Raw genomic sequence first — 26,044 nt, 5'->3', positions numbered from 1 at the left:
CCTATTTCTTGAGTGATACGTATTCCCAGGTATCTCATAGATGTTGCAACTGATAGTTGTACATTAGGGACATTCCAACACATATTCTCTGTTCTACTGGCATTGATGTCATAGCCAGATATTTTCCCAAACTCCTTTGCCTTTTTAATTACAATCAGGAAAGCTCTCTGCGGGTCTGATGTATAAACCAAAATACCGTCCGCATAAAGAGCTATCCGTTTCTCCCACTCACCAAATGCGTAAGGATAGATATCTACTTCCTCTCTCAAAACTTGGGCAAACGTCTCAATGTAAAGATTAAATAAAAGGGGTGAGAGCGGGCAGCCCTGTCTGGTGCCTCTAGTAATTTTTATCGGATCTGTTAGAGCGCCGTTAACCAGCAATCTAGCCGTGGGAGCCCTATACAGTTTCTCGATGGTCCGACAGAAGGCCTCCCCCAACCCAAACCTTTTCATCACCTCCACCAGATAGTGCCAGTTGACCCTATCAAAGGCTTTGGTGGCGTCTAAAGTCAGAGTGGCCAGTGGGAGAGAAAAGGTAGTTGCAATATCGATCGCCCCCTCCAAATCTCGAGTGTGATCAGCCAGCTGGCGCCCCCTTATGAAGCCCCTTTGATCTGAGTGGATTATTGAACCAATTACTAACCCTGGGCGAAGAACTACGCTCCGCTCGCGGAGCTTGCGGAGTTTCGGCAGCTCCGCGTTCCGCGGAGAACGCGTAGCTGTCGATAACTCCGCGATCCGGTGCGTAGCGTAGTTCTCGCGCGCTGAATAACATTATCGCGTGCGCGGCAATGGCTTACCTTCGTTCTGCGTTCGTTTTTTCCTGGTCGCTTGTGCCACCATGTTTGGAAACACTCTCGCACAGTCCCGTGCGACTGTGCGAACGCGATAACGTCATTTTGATGCGAGATAGCGTCATAAGGACGCGCGAGGATGCTTTTTGGTAAGATCGAGTTGCCGAACACGCAGAAACTGCATTCTTGCACAGAATAACTCGCGAGCATGTTAAAACCATAATAAATTACCATTTTGGTTAGGAAAAAAAAGGCAAAAAACCTTAAAGTTGTACCTTTGGCTTTATTTTTAGGGGGGAAGGACCCCTCTTTTTGTTTCTACTCTTGTTTTGCAGAGTAAGGAGGAAGGGCTCTTGAGTTTACAACTTCCTGTTCCTGTCCACCAGGCTCCTCCCAGTGCTTTGTCCATGTGGTGCTCACTTTCCTTTGGATTTTGAGCTGGAAGGATCACTTTCTGTCTGTGTTGGCTGCATTACTGATTTACCTTGGATTTAATGAGGACTTTTTGAATTGGAATTCTCTTTTTCAAGTAAGTTTGTGTAATGTATGAGTGATGTAGACTTGTGCTTGTTTGATTTGATTTTTTTTTAACAACAGTATTCAATCCTGGAATTAAATTATTGATGGAGGCCTGTACTTTCATGAGGTCCCAAATTGTAAATTTTTTCTAACATTGCATTTTGTGGAATTTAAAATGTTTCTAATTTTTAAGCCAATATGTGACCCTAGTAGCTAGTACCCCATGTAGTTAGTGTGTAGGCATGCATGAGTTCATTTTATTAACTTTCTGTGGTTGGCCTGGCCATGTGTTGGCGGCCATTTAATGTTTCCAGCCACTTTGCTCTTGCCATAGGCCTCCAACCTTGTGGCCTACTCTGCCAGTAGGCCATAGGTACTACTCATAGGGTCATGAAAGTTAATCAACTGTTTTTGTGGTGTACCCTTAATGTGAAAAACATGGATGGCTTGGATTGATATAGAAAATCTTATTTTTATGTGTGGGGTATTTCTGGTTTTGGGTGTGTTTAAACTTTAAATACTCTGTCAATTTCTGCCATTAGGTAACCCTAGGAATACAGCTTGGGTAGTTTTGGTAACTTCGCACCATGTGAGCACGTGAACTTACATTTTTTGTCGTGTTCGCGCACTCAATGTACTTGCTCGGGAACGCGAACACGACTTTTTATTCCGTTCGCGCTGCCGAACATGCCGATTTAGCATTCTCGCGGACAATATGTCCCGAGTTGCATAAAAGTTTCTCAAAAATGTTGCAGGTCTTTCTTGTGCACCTAAAAATTCCTCATTTATGTTATGTTCTCATTTTGTTAGTACTTTTCTCTTTTTGGAGCATGGACCACTTCCATTTTCTCTCCTCTGTTATTTTTTTTTTTTTTTTGGGGTGGGGTGACCAATTTGGGCGGTGGTGTGGTGTGTCCATTTTCTGAAGCAAAGCATTGTCCCTTTGCCATAGGCATTATTGTCTGTCTTCTCTTTCTTGTCATGTTGTTGTTGGTGGCCAGGCCATGTGGTGGCGGCCATTTTGTGTATGCTTCCTTTGTGATTTATTTTGCCATGTTGTTGTTGGTGGCCAGGCCATGTGGTGGAGGCCATTTTGTAAAGTTGTCCATGTTGTTGTTGGTGGCCAGGCCCTATGGTGGTGATCTTTTTGTGTATGCTTCCTTTGTGATTTATTTTGCCATGTTGTTGTTGGTGGCCAGGCCATGTGGTGGAGGCCATTTTGTATCTACATCCTTTGTGATTTTGCCATGTTGTTGTTGGTGGCCAGGCCATGTGGTGGCGGCCATTTTGTGTATGCTTCCTTTGTGATATATTTTGCCATGTTGTTGTCGGTGGCCAGGCCCTATGTCGGCGGCCATTTTGTGTGTCCTTCCTTTGTGCTTTTGCCATAGGCATAGGCCTCCAACCTTGTGGCCTACTCTGGCAGTAGGCCATAGGTACTACTCATAGGGTCATGAAAGTTAATCAACTGTTTTTGTGGTGTACCCTTAAATGTGAAAATCATGGATGGCTTGGATTGATATAGAAAATCTTATTTTTATGTGTGGGGTATTTCTGGTTTTGGGTGTGTTTAAACTTTAAATACTCTGTCAATTTCTGCCATTAGGTAACCCTAGGAATACAGCTTGGGTAGTTTTGGTAACTTCGCACCATGTGAGCACGTGAACTTACATTTTTTGTCGTGTTCGCGCACTCAATGTACTTGCTCGGGAACGCGAACACGACTTTTTATTCCGTTCGCGCTGCCGAACATGCCGATTTAGCATTCTCGCGGACAATATGTCCCGAGTTGCATAAAAGTTTCTCAAAAATGTTGCAGGTCTTTCTTGTGCACCCAAAAAAACAGAATTTGTCATTTGGTTGTTGTTTTGGGAGCCTGGGCAGGGGTTTCTTTGTATGTGTTTTTGCGGTGTTATGTTTACAACCTCTGTCTTAGCCATGGGCTATTTATTCCTTGCACATTAACCTGTCATGTGCAGCAGGCATCCTCGTTTTTCTGTCCATATTGGTATCTATAGGCCTGCTTCACTTTATTGGTTCTTTCTGGACTTCATGTGGCCTTTGAGCTGTGGTGCTGCTGGACTGGTATTATTAGTCTTCTGTTTTGTCTTTTATACATTGACCTGTGTGTCTTTCAATTGTTCACGTTGCCTTACTGCTTGTTTGACTGATGTTGTTCTGCCTTCTTTACTTGTAGGTGCACAAAAAAGACTGAGGAGGTGCTGGTTGTTTTTTCATCCATCGCTCGTTCTACCGCCAGACGGACGTCCTTCAGTTGGACGCCACGTGTGGTGTGTGACTCATCTGACCAGACATCTCTGCAATTTGTGCTGCTGTGAGCTGACTGACATCAGAACAAGATGGGCCCTAAGAAAGCTACCAGGTCCTCCACCACAAAGAAAGTTGCTGCGAAGAAGGAACAGCAGAAGGAAGTGTCACTTAAGTCTGGTATGGACCCCAAAACCTTTTTTGGCACCCCAAAAGGTACGCCTGCAGCAGCGGGGTCTGGGGTGCAAGCTGGGACCAGCACATCTGCATTAGTGGGGGCAAGCCAGCATCCCAGGGCCAAGCACATGATGAGGGTCGAAGAGGTAGCCAGCCTTCTGCTTGCGAGCAGTGATACTGAGCCAGAACTAAACTTATCGCTGTCTCAAAGTAGTACACAATCCACGCAAGATGGAAGTGCTCAACAACCACCGCCAGCAGTAGATGTTCAACAACCACAACCACCGCCCGCAATAGGAGTTGTTCACCCACAACCACAACCACTTCCCGCAACAGTTGTTGAACAACCACAACCACCGCCCGCAACAGTTGTTGTTGAAAAACCCCAGCCCGCAATAGTACTTCCTCAAGAACAACAACCACCATCTCCGCACCAAATAGTAGTAGTTGTTCCTCCCGAAGTCGGGGCAGTTCAGGAAGTAGAGCCTCCTTCCGAGCAAGAAGAAGAGGAAGCCACTTCTGTAGGTGATCTATTTCCTTCGAATTCACCAAGGGAAAGGAGGGTTAGTGCATCGAGTTCTTCGCAAAGCATCGCTTCCGATGACCTTGATACGGATTGGCAGCCACAACTATCTGCGCATTCAAAGGAGAGACATCCCAAGAAGACCATGCTAGGAAAAAGGAAGTTTCCAGGCAGGCTTGAACTTATGGAGGTCGATGTAGGTGAGCAGGATACTGCTGGTGATAAAGACGGGTCTGACACTGTCATCATCACAAGCGTTATTCCTGGTGCAGAGGATGTAGAGACAAACATTTTCACCCTATCCAGAAATGCTGCAATGACTGATGAGCAGGTACCACGCATAACTCCTACACACTCAACACCCACAGTAACACCAGCTCCAATTTTTTCAACAGCGAAGGCCCGGCAGCATCCAACATCCAGCAGAAGCGCCACTTCAACAGAAGGAGGTAGTGGCAGTACTAGGACTGAGCTGTCCCATAGTCAAATTCCACAATCCTCCAGTCCATCCGGCATTGGCAGTGGGTCCTCCTCTTCCTATGGCAGGAGACAAAAGTTTACCTCCCCAGTGTGGGACTTCTTTACGGTTCACCCAGTTCAGGAGAACATTGCTGTATGCACCATTTGTCATGCCAATGTTAGTCGTGGTAAGCTTGGTACAAACTATGGGACTGGAGGCCAAACGACCCATTTGAAAAAAACACACGTGATCAGGTGGGAGAACCACCTTGCAAGCTTAAAAAATGTTAGCACTCGTGTTGGTGGGGATACAGTGGTACAAGGTCCACTCATGGTTGACCAGGAGGTAGAAGAAGAGGGAGACGATGACCTTCTATCTAGGAGTGGTACACAATCGACCCCTGTCGCCAGCACTGGAGTGGTAAAGTCCACATCCTCCGCATCTGCAACTTCTCAGTGGCACCAGAGTCAGCTGGAAACACCAAGGAGTGCAAAGTCTGCGATGCAAGGTGGTCCGTCTAGCACAACTCAAAGACATGCAAAGCAGCTTACCATTCCTAGCATGTTAAGGCAGGAGGGAAAGTACGAGCGGAACCACCCAGTAGCACGTTTATACAATGCCAAACTTGCGAAAATGTTAGCACTGGACCTTCTCCCATTTTCATTTGTTGAGGCTGTTGGATTTCTGGAATTAGTGGCAACCCTCTGCCCAAAATGGAACGTTCCCAGTCGCTACTATTTTGCCCGAGTGGCTGTTCCAGCACTACACCACGATGTGCTGGAATTGATTGGGAAAGCCTTACAACAGAGTGTTGTCCATTGTATCCACCTGACAACAGACATGTGGAGCAGTTGCGATGCTACAGATTTCATGTGCATCACCGCACACTGGATCTCTTTTGCAGGTGTTAAAGACAAGTTAACTTCAGGCCTCCGTGACGTTGCTGGAATTTTTAATGATACGCGCAGACATGCAACTATAGCCATGTTTGGTATGGACAAAAGTCATACTGCTGAAAACATTTTGTCTGACTTTAACGACAAGGTCTTTGAATGGCTGAAACCAAGAGGCCTTAAGATTGGTTTTGTTTCCACCGACAATGGCAGTAATGTAGTGAAGGCAATGAGAGAAGGACATTATTTCAGGGTACCCTGTTTGGCACACTGCATAAACTTAGTCGTGCAAGACTTTCTGAAAAATGAAGCCAAAGTCAGCAACATAATGGCCATCTGCAGAAGAATATGCACGCACTTTAACCATTCTTTCAAAGGACGGAAGCTGCTACGGGTCATTCAGCAAGAGCATAGGTTGCCAGTCAAAGCACTGATCCAGGAGGTCCCAACACGTTGGAACTCAACTTATTTCATGCTTGAGCGTCTCTTTGAGCAGTACATCCCACTGAATGCTTATGTCATGTCAAGAAGATTAGGGGATCCTACTGTTAATCTTAAAGCCCTGACCATTGAGATGTGGCAGTGGGACCTCATTAAATGCATCACAGAGATGCTACAACCCTTTGAGGTCTTCACACGTGCAGTTAGCAGGGAGGACTGTACTATGGGCCAAGCCATCCCATTGTTGTACATGCTTGAGCAACAGGTGAAGGAGGTCTGTGAAACATACGAAGGTGACGAACAAAAAGTTGATGCATATACCTTAGCCAAGGGCTTAGTCAACCGCTTGTGTGAAAATGTAAGGCTCAACAATATTGTGTCAGGTGAACATTACATAACTGCAACAATCTTGGATCCACGGTACAAATTATTTGTCAGCAGTAACGAAGTAATTCCATTTTCAGATGAGGATGTTGACAAGTACAAAACTTCCATAGCTGCGGAAGCTAATGAGTTAGAAACTGAACGGCTGTTACTTAAAGGCCTGCCACTGCCAGCCCAGGCCAGTCCAAGTACTCCTGACGCAAGTTCTTCACAGCGTGAGAGCAGTGCGTCTGCTTTCCAGCAGGCACCAACAGTACCAAAAGCAGCACCTACACGATCTGATTCAGCAGACCCAACCAAAAGCATAACTGATTTTTTTATACAGAAAGGGATGGGTAAGTCCGTTGCTGTTGCAAAGGGAAAAGAGGACCAGCAAAGCCGAGCACCAATGAACATTGAGCGGATGGTTCAGGCCTATCTGGATGACACAACAGAGGTGTTCATGGAGCAAAGCCCATTGGTCTATTGGTATGAAAGAAGGAGACAGTGGCCAGTGCTGAGCAGGCTGGCGATAAAGTATCTGGCTTGTCCTGTAGCCAGTGTCTCCTCTGAGCGGGTTTTCAGTGCTGCTGGTGCCATTGTCACATCGAAAAGGACTAGTCTCTCCCCCAAAAGCGTGGAGCGGCTGACAATGATAAAAATGAATCAACGCTTCATACCACCAGACTATCAAGTACGTGAATCACCGCCGGATGAAGAAAGCGAGTGTGAAGAAGACGTCCTCACTACTGGGTTACATGACCTACTTCTGTCTGAACGCACAGAGTTTGAGGACGAGCTCCTCTTCCCTGACAACTAGGACAGGTATGTTAAAGGAATGATGCAATGCATTGCATAGGATTGTTTAGCCGACTCTGAGCAAATGTGCATGGAATTAAAGTATGCTAGTAGTAACTTCAGACTCACGTGATGGGCAATTTTCCCATGTTATTTAATAATATAAATTATTTATGCACTTGTGACCCTACTACTACAGGTGCAGTCAGTACTTAATTTATCGTTCGTAGTGCATGTTCATGTTGCACAACGTACATTATTTGGTGAAACAGTCCCCCCTCCACCCCCCCAACAAACACAAATGAACTTCAAATGTTTTCTTGTGAAAATAATATCTTTGTTTTATTTTTATATTTTAATAATGATAATAGAAAAATAAAATATATAACAAATGTAACCCCCTGACCCAGAGCTGTCCCTCCCTACCCTCCCCTAACCCCAACCAAATTTCAACCCAAATGTACACCCCAACTCCCACATCCCACCCACCAACAAAAGGATTAAAAAAGGGGCAAAAAACAGGGTCCATTTCAAAGCCGGCGGGCTTTCAGGTGTTTGTCCACCAGTATTTTGACACGCTCCTCTAGACCGTCCTCCTGCTTCTTCCGCTCCTCCTCCAACTTCGCTACCCGGCGGAGAATCTTTGCTTTGAAAGCACGGCACCTACACTTGCATGCATGTGGTTGTTGTTGTTGTTGTGGGGGGGCCGCCGAAGATGTAACAATGCGGCGGCGGGCGGCTGCCTGACCACGGCGACGTAGTCCTGCAGGCTTGGGGCCCAGGGCATTGGAAGAGGCAGCAGCTGCTGCCGCCGCCTCCTCCTCCTCCTCCTCGGCCTGATCCACCAGCCGGCGGTAGGCCTCTACAATTGCCTGCAGTTTCCGCTGCCGGGCCCGGACTGCCAACTCCTTCCTGGTTGGTTTTTGGGAAGGAGTAACTATAAAGAAAGAAACAGAATTGTTAATCCAAACTCCCCGCAAATCAAGAACACAACATTGATTCAACACATAGTGGGCGGCACAGTAGCACTAGCAAGCAAGCTGAGTACCAGAAATAGTGTTGCGTCTATCTTGAACATTCTACAGCCTCTATTCATTTTTCGGACTTTTTGTCACGGCTTTATGTCTGCCCTATTAGCATGGGTGTACTTCAACGGTCACACACATTAGAACGAACACCTGTCTTTTACATATCTCCTTTTGTTCCGGGAAGGCGGGAACACTCTCAAAGTAACATTAATTAACAGGGGGCAGCTAGTAGCACATGTCTAGTAAAGACTATAATACTTTATACCGCGCAACAAACCTTATTTGGTTTGTGTTTCACCAGCAACGACCCATGCACCCAGTCGTCCCCTCCTTCCCTTGCCTTTGGGTTTGCCCAAAACACCGCAGCTGCTGAGACTATCCACTAACCACCGGTATTGGGTGTGTCTCCCAACCACGCTGGCAGCTGTGTTTTCCCCTTTACATGCTTTAACAACAACCCATGCATCCGACTGCTATCAGGCACTTGCATTACTGTAGTGGTAATGCTTAGCATGCTAATGACAAGTAAAGGTAACATATATTTTCCAGTAGAGTACAGTGAGAAAGTTTTCCCCTCCCACCAAGTAATGCAGATCACTATTGAATCTAACTTACCATCGCCCGCCGCTGTTGGCTCCCCCCCCACTGCTGCTGGTGTAGGTGCCTCTGTTCCTCCTGTCCCCGCCGGGAGCGCTGAAGCAGCGCCGCTGTCCCCGTCGGCACTGGTCGATGGTAAGGGTTCTGCACCTATAAAAATAAGTACGCCTTTTTAGATGGATGCACAGCCCACTTTGTACTTGTTCACCAAGAATGGAGTTCTTCAAAACAGTTAAGTCCAACGTACGTAATCAGTATGAGTCCACATTGCATAGTACAGCAGAGTCACTAGACATATTATTAGCATTCATTGTTATCGTATGGTACCCAAGCTCATCTCATCTGTCCTGCTACTCTAGTCCTTGGAAATTGGAAGTGAACTATGTAACCTTTGTACATCAATGTATCCAGTTTTGCGCATGTGTTAACTCGCAGCTTGTTGCGCAGTACGAGAAGACGCTCTGGGGCAACACATCATTGTTCAATGCATACACCTGAAGAGGTGGGAAAGTAAAAGGGCCCGTATTTAAGTTTTCTATGTGGATTGTGGGATACAGTTTGCTTACAGGTTACACAACTTCTTTTTAGCATGGCTGCATAAAACTGGCATAAATGTATTTAATACTGTCTAACGTGCACCACTTTTGTCATTATTTTTCGGCAGGTGAGAAGATTGCCTTCTACGAAGCGGACATTTCCAGAGCTTACAAAAAAAGAGGAATATCTGACCAGTATACGTTGGTGAGAGGTCTCCGATAGTTGCCACATTTCCCTATTGTGCACTAGTAGCTGTACAAATGTTGATTACTTTATTATGCCTGTTTTAACTCTGGATTTTTTCTGGTGGGCCCTTCAACGTATTGGACGGAAGCACTTAAAAACATTGATGTTACTTACTTACTTCTAACAAAATAAAGCTTTGGAATGACCACTTTGACTCTGAAGTTTATTTTCACTGTCTGTTGTCTTAGAGACTCACACGAGTGAGTGAGCAAAAGGGGGTTTCTTAGCTAACGGTTTGTGTCCTAAAAGCATTCGGCATCTTGGTATTGGGGTTCAGGAGTGTGATTTGAACAATAGACCAATGACTCAGGCCATATAGGCTGACGTTCAGTGAATTGTGCGTTCCTCAGAGTTCTGTGACTGAGGTGTAAGTAAGGTCCAACCTGCCTATCAGTACCAACAACATCCAATTTTCGTGTGCATAGTTACATAGTTGTGCAATATGTATATAACTCCGTAGGAGATAGAAGAATACCCACAAGACTAGTAGTGGTATACTAACGTTTACAAAAATACTAGACAAACATCATTCTGGATGCCTACTTGGTTGCTGTCAATTGACAAAGCACTGCAGACACATTACAGAGGAAAAAACAAGCACTGTTGGACTTACTGGGGACAGCAGCAGGATCCGCAGTAGAGGAGCTCTGTGTAACTGGTGGTTCACCCGCCGACTCGGTCCCTGTATTCTGCTTGCCCCTGGATTCTGTGGTTCATGTAAAAATTAAAATAATAAACATAGATAAATACATTGAGTGATGTGAAACATAGACATAATTGCAAATCACACTGCTACAGTGGAACAGAGCCGGAGGCAACAAATCCATGCCAGGGGCCGCAACGCAAATATGTATCCATCCTTAGAGTATTATTACATTAAGGATATCTATTGGTGCGGTGGCCCCTGAAGTTTGGTGCCCCTGTGCAGTTGCACAGCTTGCACATGCCCCCTAGAGCCGGCCCTGGCTGAGGTAAGAAGAACAAAGTAACGTTAGCATTCTTTGCAAGAAAAGGATTCCATTCATGCAGAAGAGAAGGCCGTGAAAAAAATGCTACAATATGCAAACAACGTACAATTAATAATTATCCATCCACCGCTATTTCACTGACGGACAAAGGAAGGACAAGACTCTATTAATAGCATTAACTAACTCCAGTTCTCAGCAATAAAGAAAATCTCACATCAATAAACAGCAACAGCTAGCGCCAAGTTGAAACAACACGCAAGAGCCAGTGAAGAAGAAGAACACTGTCATACAATGACAGTAGATATACCGGAATACATCGCAAATGTAACTAGGGGCAACAGTCATCGCGTTACTTATTCAGCCAATATTTACAAAGATACAATAACAATATTTAGACAACTATATATCTATATATGTATATATATATATATATATATATAATCTATATGTATATAAATATATATATATATATATATATATATATATACACACTTTATTTTTGGGGTAGCCACTCACCAAGACCCACAACCTCCACACCAAGCAGGTCCAACAGGTCCTGCTCACGGTCCAAAATGTCGGCCCAGCGGTGGGACAGCTGATGGTGGGTACGCCGGATACCGGAGCAGCGGAAGACTGCACGGCGCACCTTCCCCCACCGCCGGAGACGCTCTTCAATGTGCTGGTATCCGGAGCCGGGCCTGCCGCCTGCTGCCAAAGTCAAGGGGAGGTGACGTTGGATAAAAAAGACCAGGGCGGCCAACTCCTCCTCCCCAAAAAGTTGGCGGGGCGTCACTCCTGCCGGGCGCATTCTGCCGCAAGGCAGCCTGGTTTTTTTAGGCACAGCCGCCTTGCCCTTTGAGCCGCCGATTCTGCTGGCACCCTTCACCATGGTTCTGGGTGGAGGGGAGAAGGAAAGTTGAAGACAAAAAGGTTAGGGGAAGAAAGAAGAAAGATAAAAGAAGGAAGTAATATAAAACAAGAGAAAAGTTGCAAAAAAAGTGGTAAAAGTAACAATAAAATGAGAAATATAAACCTAGGCACAGACAGAAATAGGTACGAAGTAAAGAAAGTTAGAAAAACTGAGGGAAAAGACCAGGATGGAAGAGATAGGAGTGAGATGCTGAAGTAGGCCCAAAACCATAGCCAGAGTGTGAAATCGAAGATGGCTCTGCCCGTCGCGACCGCCGCGGTAAGTTCGCGCGATATTTGACGCGATCACGCACTTTGGCAGTGCGAACGAGAAGATGAGTTCCCGAACATGTCTAACACAACGCGAACACGTTACTTGTGACCCGGAACCGGAAATAAGGGAACGCAAGCGGGCGGGACAAACCTCATTGAGTAACTTAGCGCGCTAGCTATCGCGAGCATGCAGGCAGCGCCCCGAACACGCGCACCGCGCTCCCGAAGACGAAAAACGGCGCGCGAACGGGTCTAGCAACCTACTACGCATGTCCGCGGAGCTACGCGTAGCTCGCGGAGTGCAAGTGCGTCTTCGCGTAGCTTCGCGGAGTGCGGCTACGCGAACTACGCCCAGGGTTACCAATTACCTCCCCCAATCTAGTTGCCAAGATAGATGTAAAAATCTTCTAATCGTTGTTTAGGAGGGAAATTGGTCTATAGGATCCACACTCCAAAAGATTTTTGCCTGGCTTTGGAATGAGAACGATTATGGCTTCATTCCAGGAATCAGGTGGATTTTCCCCTCTCAGAAAAATGCCATTAAAAAGAGTTGTCAATGTTGGAACTAAGGCAGAGCCGAACCCCCGATATAGTTCCCCGGGTAGCCCATCGGGACCCGCCGCTTTCCCCTTCTTCAGGTAACTGATTGCTTTTCCCACCTCTTCCTCTGAGATCTCTCTCTCTAAATAGACCCTTTGTGGTGTTTGCAGATACTGCAAGGAAATGTTATCTAGCCACCTACCCCTGGCCTCCGGGTCGTCCCTGACCTCTTCCTTGTAAATCTCTTGAAAAAATTCTTGAAAAGCGAACCCTACCTCTCGATCCGAGTTCCTAGTAGTGGTCTCTCCTTCAAGTTTTATCTCTTTGATGTACTTTCTTGCCTGTTCTGCTTTAACTTTCCATGCGAGGACCTTTCCCGCTGCTTCCCCGAATTCAAAATGCGAGATTTTGCTGGCCTCCCATCTCTTAGTTAAACGTTCTTGTAATATAGTTTCTAGCTGACCTCTTAGATTGGCCTGTTTTTCTGCCACTCCCGGAGATGGCATAACAAAACCCAACTGCTGGTCTATTTTGGCGAGTTCCTGCTCAATGTTTTGGATTTTTTCCCGATACGATTTCCTTCTATGAGTGGCTCTGTTGGTAATACAACCCCTCATATAAGCCTTCATGGCATCCCAGACTATGTTGATGTCTGCCGAGTACAAGTTTAGTTCCAGAAAGAACTTTGCCTCCGATAACAAAAAATGTGTTTCCTCCTCTTCTAGTAGGATCGTGCGGTCGAAAGACCAGGATGATTCTTTCTTATTATTAACCCTTTGGAGGTCGAATGTAATAGCCATATGATCTGACATGTGTGAGGGGAGGTAATCTAACCTTGTGATGGAGTCTTTTAAGTTATAGCTAAAAAAAGCGTAATCAATTCTTGATTTATGTTTGTACTTCAAATTTTGAAAGGAAACCCCCAATTTGTTTCCTGCCCTTTCCCTCCATACGTCAGCTAGACCCAAGTTTTCCACTATATCCAACAGAGCCACCCTTGATTTAGATGAAGCAACAGCTCTTGACTTAGATGACTTGTCTAAAAGAGGGTTAAGCACAATATTGAAATCACCGACCCAGATAACTGGATCCTGAGAGAGTATAAGATGGTTCTGGATTGCTTTCAAATGGGAGGGGTTCGTCAGGACCTATCGTGTAATAAACCCCGGCGGTATGGATGCGCTAAGGCCCACCCTACCAAGGGACGTGAAAGTAAAAATAAAAATACTGTCAAAAGGAAGTGCAACAAAATGGTAGGTTCTCGCAGTTTTGGAGACCACACAAAAATTAAAATGCACTTGACAGGTGTGAAGCTATCACACCATAGACCTCGGGAGGGGGGTGGTGATGCAATTGGCACACCGCCCTCAGCATCTAGCACCCGCTTGGTACCTGCGTCTGCCCTCGGTATCCACGAGACCCGGTTACCGAGGGCAGACGCAGGTACCCGGGTTTATTACACGATAGGTCCTGACGCTCAGCCCTTTGGTGACAGGTACCGTGGGGCTTACTGTGGGGTCTACTTTACCTTGGAGGTCCACTGTTGCAGTCTTTGCCCACCCTCCCGCACCCCCGTCAAACCTTTCTGCAGGAGCCTGCGAGCCTCTGCCCTGCGTCCTCTCCTTAGCTCCACGGCTGCTTGTCTCCACTTCGGCAGGCAGGCGGGGGGGGGGGCGGAGTCTCTCCGTCGAATCCCAGCACATCGGCTCTCTCCCGGAGACCCGCTGGTGAAGGAACCGCCACACGGCCCGGGTCTGAATCCGCTGAAATCCAAGTCCCAATGCCGGGATGCTGGATGCTTTTGCTCCGCTATTACAAGGTATCGCTGTCCCGTTAAGGCGTAAACGCGGATCTTCCTAATTGTTTAATATTGTTAGATTTGTTGGGTTTTTCTGAGCGCCGGGGGTCCAAAAACTTAACTCGCACGGTCATACTCAGCCGTACTCTGCCGCGTTCAAAACGAGTTCTCACTGGCCCATCACACCTGCAGGAGCAGTAGAGCAGTGAGGCGGGAGCTCCGGGTGAGACGTGCGTACCGCGCTAGCCTGCGGCTGCCATGTTTTCCGCCAAGGAGGAGCAGTTACCTTGCTGTCAGGCTTACGGGCTGGCCTGCCTCACACATGCCGCATATATGTATCTTTTTGCACCCAGAACAAACTCTCTTCTGCTACAGTTTTGGAACAAATTTTGGAACAGGCAGCCTGGGGAGTGGATGCTCTATCTCTAACATGGCACCAAACTAAAGTGTTGTTTGTGTTTACTCTTTTTGCTTTAATCCAGAGGTTGTTGTTGAAGATTCATCAGGAGACTCACTTAGTGGTGGTTCTCCTCTTTTGACCCAGAAGAACATTGTCGCCACTTCTCAAGGCAATGGCTTTTCAACCTCATTGGGTTCTACCTCACTTTCCTTCTCCTCTAAACGCATGCAAACGTTATCTTCCTTTCCATCTCACCTTATCGGTTTGGAGGTGAGAGGGTGAATATTGAAGAGCAGGGTTTGCCTCAACATTTATTTGATATGGTTTATGGATCCAGGAGGTCTTCTACTCTTAGATCCTACACTATACATTGGGTCATTTTGGATTTGTGATGTTCTTCTCACAACCTTTTTTCAGTGTCCTGGTCTGTTTCTTTTATTCTCCAATTTCTGCTAGATGGGTTTTAGAAAAATCTCTCTTTACTCAAGGTGCAGAGTATGCAATCAAAGCCTTTCGTGAAACTGATGATATCATAAGAGGTATACGTTTTGATTTTAAGAATGTTTTAGAATTTTGCCATCTCCCATCCTTTATCTCATTATTCAGTTCTGTCTTAGGGCCTTCCTTTGGTGTTGAGAGCTTTACAGTGTCCCCCTTTTGAGCCTGTAGACATACTGGAATTAAATCTTCTCACCTACAATGTTCACTTCTTGGCGGTGATCACTTCTGCTCAAAGACTGGGGTAACTGTCTACCCTATTGTGTGGAGCTCCTTTATTTGGGTTCTTGGAGGATGCAGTTGTCTTAAGATAGGAGCCTGCCTTTTATTTACCTAAGGTTAGCCCCAAGTTTTATTCTTCACAGGAGATTACTATTCCTGCCTTACATCCTTCTCCTGAAGATGACCAAATGTTGAGTTTGCTGGATGTTAAGCGTGATCTGTTAATTTATTTTAACATATCCAGAGAATTCAGGAAAACACACACTTGTGTATTAATTTTGGCCTTTCTGGAATAGGTAAGAAGGCTTCTGAGACAGCTTTGAGTCTGTGGATAGAGGAAAACATTTTGTTTGGTTATTCGAACTTGGAACTGTCTGTACCACACAAAATATAAACTCACAGGCAGAATGTCATAGTCTGCTTTAGGTAACATCTGCAGAGCTGTTAATTGGGCCTCAGAGCACACTGTTATAAAATATTACAGACTTCATATTATCCAGAACATTCATAAAAATGTAGGTTAAGGAGTACTGCAATCTGTGAAACCTTAATTTACCATGGCCCTTGCTTGCATTGCTTTTCAACCACGTAAATTACAATTAAATTACCAGGGTCTGTATTTACATTGTGTTCATGTTTCTATTTGTGTTGTGCTTACTACTGTCAAAAGCCTTATTCCGTAGTCAGTCAAAATACTTTATTTCGGCTGTACAGCCATAAAAGCAAGATAAAATATACATACATCAAGTGTAACTTAAAATTAAGAAGATTGCAAAGGGGCAAGTTAAAATTTAACATCAATGACCAGAATTAATTATGTACAACAGTAGATTACAACAATGACAGCCATGGCTCATGATAAATAGGTACCCAATCCCGCAGATTTCGGAAGCACTTGCAGGGGGAACCCAGAGCACAATCTATTATACAATATATGAGAAGAATATAAACATGACCGATGTTTCAATCCATGTTCTATTAAACTGCATGTTAAAAAGTAAATAAATTAGAAAGATAATGCTAAAACTTACATACTAAAAAGATAAGGGCATGATTATTATCATCTCGTTCACTACATTGTTGCATAGCAGCAAAGAGAATAATACACTAATACTGTAGTGTAGTTCCTATATTCCCAATAGGCTCTGCGCATTGGAATAAGATAAACAGCAGTTTAGACGTAGGACTGAGGTCATCTAGGTCTCTACTGACTATGTTAGACTTAATTAGGTTTGCCAGCTAGCTCAGAGGTCACTAGAAACTTTCTCGAATGTTTAGGAAGGAGTTAACTTTCCTGATTAGACAAGAAGGGATTAGTTTCTGACACCCGAATAAACATGACAACTTTGCTCCCTCAGAATAAAGAGTATATCTCTAGAGTCGTGTGAAAACAATAGACAGATATTTCACTCAGTCAATCGTGCATGCTTAATTTCACCAGGAGTGCAGAGAAATGGAGAGACGGGCGTTTTCAATAAAAGGTGTTATTAATTGAGCAGTCTTCTTTCTCATGCAAGAGAAATGAATTGCCACAAATGCAATACTTATCATGAAGTAAAGTGCGTACAGTAAAAGGAGTATTATGAAATAATACTGTAAAAGCATTGATATGGTTTCTGAGCCATATGATACTTTAAAATGGATAAAATATATACATACATAAAAACATTCACTAACGTACTCAACTGGTGCTTCTAAGATACGCCTACCCGGTGTACCTGACCTAAGCCTAATACGTGGGAAGGAGTAAGTAAGTTGCAGTTTAAGTTAAGTTGGTTTTTGCCAAGAATCTGAATCAAGAATTCTCTCAAGGTTTTAATCAGCTCCGTACCTTGGTTCTAGAATGAAGGAGGTCTTATATCGATTGTTATTGTTGTTAATTCTTTATTCGTTTTTTAAAGTACATAAAAAACCATAAAAGCAGTATCAATTAGAACAGCATTATACATCAATATAAAAGTTATTTCAATTCATAAAAGTACATGGTATCTATGCAGAAAATTAGGCAACCCTATATCTTGCTGACTAATACATTAGTAATACTAATTTCTGAAATTCACATGTTTATCATGGAGAAAAACTTTATCAAAGATTTACTCTGTGTTTAAAAATACATTTTAGAAATGTCACAATGTGTTTACAAATCCATTCAGATTCTAAAAACTGGAGTCGCAGCATGGCTGGGCGACATCTTCTAAAGCCCATTTTTTTTAGCATCGGCAACAACCAGAGCCTACGGTGGTCATCATAAAATTTACAAAATAGGACAGTATGAATTGTTGACTGTGCTGATGTTCTATTGCATGGACAGCGTGATAGAATTTGATCCCAAGTATTTTGAACTGGGAATGCCACCAGTCGATGGAAGATGTTGAATCTGAATCTTACCAACAGGAATCGCTCGAATTGTGACAATACATAGGTTAGATATGGCTGAATTGAAAGGGTAGTCTGTATCGCCATCGAATGTTGTACAGAAGCTTTTCTTGCTTCTGTGGCGACACGCAGCTCTTCAACGTGGCTCAGTGCCCTCAATTTCAATTCTTTTCTAGATATTTCAGAAATCCCATCAGGAGCGGAGTAATAATCTCCGAACCCTATGTCAGTCAAAAACTTTTTCACATACCTAAGCCAACTGATTTTAAGTGAGTGGTCTAGTGACATACAATCCTCCACTATTTGCTTGGTAAGTGAATTTTCTGTTGATGTCCATATTCGTCGCCACAGTAAGAGCGGTTGAATTTTTGCTAAGTCCGCCAAATGCGGGATCCCCAGTTCCGCATGACATGCGAACGTAGAAACACTTTTTGGTGCCGCTAATAAAAATCTTAAAAAGGAATTCTCTGCTACTTGTAAGGAACTAATATTGGTGTGTCCCCACAAACCAGCCTCGTATAAGGCAACCGTTTGGCACTTAGCTCTATAGATATGTAATAATTCTACGGGTGGCCTTTTTCCTAGCTTTTGTGAGAAACTTAAAAGGGCAGCAATTGCTCGCATAAGATGATGTTTCCTGGCCTAAACTGCAGGTATCCAGTTTAGTCTATCATCGATTATGATGCCTAAGTAGGGGTATTGGCCAGTGACTTTGAGTCTTTCCTTGTCAAGGAATATAGCTTTCCCCCCTTTTTTCCCTGATCCTGCTGCCATTATATATGTTTTTTTATGTTTATTCGCAGCTCAAGGTTCCCCATAAAAGTGGCATACTTATCCAGGGCCTTCTGTAGTTCACATGGGGTGCGGGCCTGTATCACGGCGTCGTCCGCATAGAGCAGAGCGGGTATCGGGCGATCTCTCACTTGCGGTAAGTCCTGGCCCCCCTTCAACATTGCCACCTCCAATCCATTTGTATAAAGTGAGAAAAGAAAGGGGGCCAGGACACAACCCTGCCGGACACCACGCTCTACCCCAAACGACTCCGACAGCTGGCCTTTTACGCCAAAACGTACCCTTGCAAAGGCGTTCGAGTATAGTTCCTCTAAAGATCAATTAAAGGGACCTCAATACCCAGTTCTAAGAGAACAGACCACAGTTTTGCATGGGAGACGCAGTCAAAAGCAGCAGACAGGTCGACATACGCCATGTATAACCTGCCCTGCTTCGCACAAACATATTTACCCAATAACATGGATAAATTTAAGGCCTGCTCAGTAGTCCCAAAACCCTCCCGAAATCCAAACTGGAGATCAGACAGGATCCCGCAATCATCCGCCCACCACTGTAAACGCTCGAGGGCTATTCTCCCCACCACCTTGCCCAGCGAGTCCAGCAGGGAGATCGGGCGATAGCAGGACACCTCTTGCCTGTCTCCTTTCTTAAATATAGGGACCATGATGGATTTGGTCCAAGATGGGAGCAAACCCTTTTTCAATGCTGCCCTGAGCACCCTAGTCAATATGGGGGCACAGAGATCTACTTTGTATTTAAAAAAGTCTACGGGAACCCCGTCTGGGCCCGGGGCTTTGCCATTTTTACTCGCATTTAATGCTTGGAGGACCTCAGTTAGGGTTACTTTTAATGATATTGGGTAGGCCACCGTCTTTGGGCTATTACTATATACTACGTCAACCCCTTCTGGTTCCTGACCCTTCATAAATATTTTTGAGAAGTGGTCCACCCAAACTGATCCCTCAATGGCCACTTCAATGGTTGGGTGGGTTTTGCGGTCTGATAGAAATGGAGCTTTTGCCACTCTCCAGAATGCCTCACTATTCTTGTCTAAACAGCTCTCATGTAGTTGGTCCCATAAGGCTTGTTTTAGTTCGGCTTTCCTTTCTTTACATGCTCTATTGTAGTCCTTTCTTAAGGTTCTTATTTCTTCTTGATCCCTATTTGTTCTTTTAAGGGTCATTTTCAATTTCTTGTGTGCCGCTGTGCAATTATGATTGAACCATCCAGTTTTCCTGGGACGGTCACTTTTTATTTTGACCGTTAATAGTTCATTTGTTTTCTCCAGGATTACCTCAAAATTATGTAGGACTTCCTCCTCGGAGGTTCCCATATCTAAACACTTAACTATCGAAGGATAGACTGCACGCATCACTTTTTTTGTTAATTCCCCAGCGTCTACCTTCTCCCAGCTGAGGGAATATCCATTTATTTTAGCTAGGTGTAGGGTGCTCTGGATTAATGCACTAGATAAAATCTGTGGGGTGGCCTGGCCTTGGTCCAAGTAAAGTTCTAGGGTAAGGGCACAATGATCGCTTAGTGTGTTCACCAGTAGGTCAGAACTCATGATTCTATTAACCAGAGTATTTGATACTAAGATATAATCTACTGTGGTCTCACACCCCCTTCCTAAAAAAGTTGAATCTAACCGATGGGATATCATATTTAATGTATTCACCATCTTAAGCCCCAGATCTGAGAGGACATCATTCAGATAAACCCTCATGGAAGAAGAATGGGTGAAATGGACAGTTGGTTCTTCATATTCGTCCACCAGCCCACAAATATTACTATTACTTCGTGGGCAGGGGTGCAAGTTAAAATCACCCCCCAAACTATATTTACACTAGCACTACCTCCTAACTCCTGTGTTAAATGGGAGAACTTTTGACGTAAGGAACCCAAAACATTCAGACACTGTCCTTCCGTAAGATTATTATAAAGATTGAGCAGGAGGATGATCTCTTTATTATAAAACAATAATCTAAGCAACTGATAATTTGGATCCAAGTAGAGGACTTTTATTTCCAATCCCTGGATTGTATTTGCTATAAAGACCGACAAACCTCCCTTCGCCCTACCCGAGGTTGTTGCCACTGCAGGAGTGAAGTAAGTCTTATATCCGGTCAAATGTAATTCTGTCATGGCCCATGTCTCCTGGAGACAAATAACAGTATAGTTTCGAACAAAATTCAGGGCACTTCCATCATCGACCTTTGTGCGAAGGCCCGCTATATTCCAGAACATGAGTTTAAGAGATTGCCCTTCATTTGCTGGTAAACTGTCCTTGGGAGGGTATAATAAGTTCCCAGATGTGGGTGTCTCCACGATACTTACTTTTGGGTGTTTGATTGCTCCTCCCATATGAGGTCCAACATCATTTTGTTCCACCCTATTGTTTACTCTCTGATTGGGCTGCATTAATGGAGGTTGAACCATGTTATTCTTTTCCTGTACTTCTCGACCCCCTACCATTGGGATTTTGGAAACTATGGGCTTAGCTGGAGTATCGGTTTTCCTATGATGGAGTCAGTCCACACCTTCCATCCCATAAAGCATCGAAAAACGATTAAAGGTCGGAATATTAAAGGGTTGTTGTTTTATATCAAAATTGTGAAAGCCCTGGTTTAGAGGTGATCTTTGTGGGTAAAAAAATCTTTGGTTGAAACCGTAATGTTCCATGGCATGCCTATCTATACTCTGCCCTCCTGATGTATATTCTTTAGAGTATGGGGCCGACATCTGGGGATAAAAGTAACTGAGATAGTGTGTAGAGATGGAACCACTTCCTCTTGCATCATACCAGTCGCCAATATGCCTCACAGCTCTATGATCTTTAAAATTAACAATAATGACGTCCCCGTTTTTATCTTTAGGTCTCGATCCGACCCAGTGTACACGCCTTGCATTAAGGATTTCTCCATTCACATGGGCCGGCAAAGGTCTATTGTTGCACAGCCAATAGATTACTTTGTTTCTCAGGGCTCGATGATCTTCCTTCATTCCCATAGGAAGCACAGGAACCCCTGCCATAACAATTACGTAAGGGGGCGATTCTGGTGGCAAGTCAACTCTTCTATTAGGTGCTCTATATGTGTATTGAGGGCCAGTCAATCCATTTTCCTTATTGTCCTTATTTTTACGAGGTTCCAGTTTTTTCCCTAGTCCTATTTCCTCCCCCTTTTGGTTGCTAACGTTTCGTTCAAGTACGGGTTTAGGGGATAGTATCTTCTGTGATATAGAAGATGTCTGTACTTTGTTGGGAGATTTACATGGTGGTTTTTGTGTTGTGTTTTTAGCCTTTATGGGTACAGTAGGACAGGAGGAACTTTGTTTAGTGGCCAACTTCGAATTTACAATAGTAGCCGGGGGATTAATAATGGTCAGACCTTTGACCAGGTCGACAAGCAGAGATGAATTACCTTCGACCTGTTTCTCGATCTGGTCTAGCTTTGTGTTGATCATTCTGGTTCTCTCTAGAAGTGGGAGCATCAGGGACTTGACCAGGAATTCAATTTTTCCCAGGAGGTCACCCTCCTCAATGGGACAATCAGAGGAATGGGTGATTGTTCTGGGAAAAATAGAGGGCTGAACCGGAGCTGACGGGGCAGAGATCAGAATCTTTTTTTGTAATTTTGCTATTTTGGGTTGGGGGAATATCGGGGAACCACCCCCTGTATTCTCACTAACGGGATTGATCTTCACTGGAGTTCTCTGATTCGAATTTGAGGAAGATGATATATGTAGCCTTGGAGAGTCTGATAGACCAGTGTTAGTGCTATTGGAAGAAAGGCTCAAAACAGATGGAATAGTACTAGAGGTATCTTGGTCTTCTTCCTCCCCCACCAGCCTAGGTCCCTCCCGTACAGCATTTATGTGCACCGATGAAGGCACCGACCCAATTTGCCCCAATGATGATCTTTTCCCGTTATTAGGTCCAAGGATAAACGCTTCTATGCAAAAGCGATTTCCTTTTCAGTATGTTTGTAGCTCTCTTGAAAAAGTGATCCAAGGTACCCGTAGCCACCCCATTTGAGGTTGTTAGGGTAGTGGTATGACGAATTTTCCCGGAGCGCAGAGGCATATTGCCTTCAGACACTACTAAACAACACTTTACAATAAATGTCACAATCGTACCTGATCACAGCGATATTTTACTAGATAGATGAATATCCACCGTTCATGGACAGGAGACAAGTGTAAGAGGAGGGGCCCAGCCCGGCCTTGATCGTCCTTGGACGGCCTTAGACGGCCCGCCCTTTGCCCGGCGCATGCCCGCGCGCTTCCCGCGTGCGCGGTTGAACGTAGGACTAAATAGTAGATATGGGGAGGGTCGGGAAGAGGGCCAGCTGCGGCAGATCCCAGCCGCACAGCACGCTGGTCCTCGCAGTCCCGCTGGGCGTCTGCAGGGTAGTCTCTGGGCTAGGTTCCGCACTGCCTCTGATGTAGATAGTCCAAAACAGCACTCCCACACAGATGTCTGCACGACCGGCGCCCGCGGAGCGGGGGCCGCGAGAAGTGGGATAGTATTCAGGCAAAGAGTCCGCCGGTAGGTGTCCGATAAAGCAGCAACACACCCTCGCCGCACCAAACAAAGCACACGAATACACAAGTCCTGCTGGAGATTTTAAACTGCAGGGAAGGGCGGGAAGAGGACCAGCTGCAGCAGATCCCAGCCGCACAGCACGCTGGTCCTCGCAGTCCCGCTGGGCGTCTGTAGGGTAGTCTCTGGGCTAGGTTCCGCACTGCCTCTGATGTAGATAGTCCAAAACAGCACTCCCACACAGATGTCTGCACGAGCGGCGCCCGCGGAGCGGGGGCCGCGAGAAGTGGGATAGTATTCAGGCAAAGAGTCCGCCGGTAGGTGTCCGATAAAGCAGCAACACACCCTCGCCGCACCAAACAAAGCACACGAATACACAAGTCCTGCTGGAGATTTTAAACTGCAGGGAAGGGCGGGAAGAGGACCAGCTGCAGCAGATCCCAGCCGCACAGCACGCTGGTCCTCGCAGTCCCGCTGGGCGTCTGTAGGGTAGTCTCTGGGCTAGGTTCCGCACTGCCTCTGATGTAGATAGTCCAAAACAGCACTCCCACACAGATGTCTGCACGAGCGGCACCCGCGGAGCGGGGGCCGCGAGAAGTGGGATAGTATTCAGGCAAAGAGTCCGCCGGTAGGTGTCCGATAAAGCAGCAACACACCCTCGCCGCACCAAACAAAGCACCCGAATACACAAGTCCTGCCGGAGATTTTAAACTGCAGGGAAGGGCGGGAAGAGGACCAGCTGCAGCAGATCCCAGCCGCACAGCACGCTGGTCCTCGCAGTCCCGCTGGGCGTCTGTAGGGTAGTCTCTGGGCTAGGTTCCGCACTGCCTCTGACGTAGATAGTCCAAAACAGCACTCCCACACAGATGTCTGCACGAGCGGCGCCCACGGAGCGGGGGCTGCGAGAAGTGGGATAGTATTCAGGCAAAGAGTCCGCCAGTAGGTGTCCGATAAAGCAGCAACACACCCTCGCCGCACCAAACAAAGCACCCGAATACACAAGTCCTGCCGGAGATTTTAAACTGCAGGGAAGGGCGGGAAGAGGACCAGCTGCAGCAGATCCCAGCCGCACAGCACGCTGGTCCTCGCAGTCCCGCTGGGCGTCTGTAGGGTAGTCTCTGGGCTAGGTTCCGCCCTGCCTCGGATGTAGATAGTCCAAAACAGCACTCCCACACAGATGTCTGCACGAGCGGCGCCCGCGGAACAGGGGCCGCGAGAAGTGGGATACTATTCAGGCAAAGAGTCCGCCGGTAGGTGTCCGATAAAGCAGCAACACACCCTCGCCGCACCAAACAAAGCACCTTGTATCTCTCTCTCGGGACTCGATCTCCCAGCAACCCGCAAGGGTGACTGGAAACACCGGAGCTGGAATTTCTCGGCTGGAGAAAAGACAGAGTCTCTCAGTGCGTCAAATGGGAGGGTCGGCTTCCTTCGGCACTCGCATCAGCTGGGCGTCGGGCAAGTAGATAGCCGCTCTGCTCCAAACCACTGTGTGTTTGCTTAAGGCAACGTTGGTATATTTATACCTGGAAGGTGCCGGGTTTGACGTAAGGCTGGACATAAGACGTCACTAAGAACTAACAGTTCTTTCTGGACTCCAGGAGTTTTTGTTCAAATCAAAACAAAAGCAGGGGGATTTCCCGGGCTGCTGGAGGCTTGGTTTGTTTAAAGAACGCGTTGTACTTTCTAGGAGTCTATGGGAGTAGCCTTGCCGTATTTGGACTGCATTGGCTATTACTAAATATGGACATGATTCTTATGCCTTTATAAGGATATGTTTTGTTATAACCACATAAGGGCATGAATCAGGGATATCCAATTAGGGTCCTAGATAGATTCACAACAATACAAACAGGAACATCATCTATTGCCCAACTCTATTCCCTTTAGAATTCATCTGCGGGTACACCACATTGCAAATAGCCTTATTGGATTTAGTATACTTCATTGTTTAATAACTGAGTTAAAGACGGGAGATGTAGAGGTAATGGCCTGATTGCTTACCGGAAATCTTCATTACTTTTGGCCCTATACATCCCGCCCACCGTCCCTCCCTAATGTCCAGATCTTTGACACAGTTTTGGATTACAAGAAGGACTGAGGGAATGCTATTTCATTATAGCACCCAGCTGAGGGTGGGTGGGGTTAGTGAAAGCATTCCTGATTGTTTCCTCTCCTGTGTTTGGTGACAATCCTCACTGTTTAATGGATTGGTCGAGGACGAATAGGAGTAATGAAGATTACAGTAAGCAATTGGTTATTGTTTATCACATTCGATACAGGCGATAACACTGATGCAATTAGAACAAATCGAGACTAATGATTGCAAGTAATTTGCACTCGGTAGACAATTTGTAGTGAATCATGAGAGCTAGCAGCATAAAGTACACATGGCTGTGACATCTAATTTTCTTTGATAACAACCTTCCCACACCCACTATTGTACAGAAATCTACACAAGTCATGGGCGTTTCCCTGCAACTGAATACTTTCTGATCTCTTTGTGGAACAGCACATCTACAGGGAACATGGGTATCAAATGGGCTCAGGGAAAATTATCTTCATAGTCACTGCATTTCAGAAGGAGGATCTTTGTTTTCTGTGTACGCAGTAAAGATTTCTACTGAAAGCATACACAATAACAACTTCAAGAACATAAAAGTGGCATTCGATTTTGCAGATACGGGCTCTAGGTTTAGTTAAAAAGAGATTCGGCTGGGAAACGTCACTCACAAGCCAACTAAAAAGTTGTCAACTAAGATTAGCATTCCGTTCTCGAAAAAAAAAATACAGACTTAGACAATTTACAATTGGTCACCTAGAACATGTTAAGAAACTGAGAAAGTACGTTCTTATATTTTAAGAAATAAATCAATCGCAATGTTTAGTAAATCCCTTTTGTATTGATGTTTGTAATCCCTTTAGAAAGTCGTCTTCTGGTTGATGATGCCACTGCTCCCTTCGAAGTAAAATACATTGAAAGCTGGCATTACACGCTGACGTTGACGTTTGGTTTATCCAGTCAACGGGCTGCCGTTAAATCCACAGGACCGACAAGTTTTACTGGGCACGACTGATT

General features: G+C 45.3%; 1 protein-coding gene across 1 annotated transcript; it reads left to right on the top strand.

The window, feature by feature from the left end:
• Positions 1 to 812: 812 nt before the first annotated feature.
• On the top strand, positions 813 to 26,042 carry LOC144752524 (uncharacterized). The gene is made up of 3 exons (XM_078640425.1): positions 813 to 1,325; positions 3,513 to 4,732; positions 25,891 to 26,042. Exons 2-3 carry the CDS (start codon positions 3,676 to 3,678, stop codon positions 26,040 to 26,042), a joined length of 1,209 nt encoding a protein of 402 aa, XP_078496551.1. The 5' UTR covers positions 813 to 1,325; positions 3,513 to 3,675.
• Positions 26,043 to 26,044: the final 2 nt, after the last annotated feature.

This window comes from Lissotriton helveticus, chromosome 5_1 (assembly GCF_964261635.1).
Source record: "Lissotriton helveticus chromosome 5_1, aLisHel1.1, whole genome shotgun sequence".
NCBI classification, from domain to species: Eukaryota; Metazoa; Chordata; class Amphibia; order Caudata; family Salamandridae; genus Lissotriton; species Lissotriton helveticus.
This window is presented reverse-complemented; position numbering and strand designations above follow the sequence as displayed.

Excerpts from the sequence above, each read along its gene's own strand:
- LOC144752524 (XM_078640425.1), top strand. The coding sequence starts at position 3,676 with ATGGGCCCTAAGAAAGCTACCAGGTCCTCCACCACAAAGAAAGTTGCT. Across the intron at positions 4,733-25,890 it reads CGCCACTTCAACAGAAGGAG|AAAGTCGTCTTCTGGTTGAT; the intron begins GTAGTGGCAGTA and ends TAATCCCTTTAG.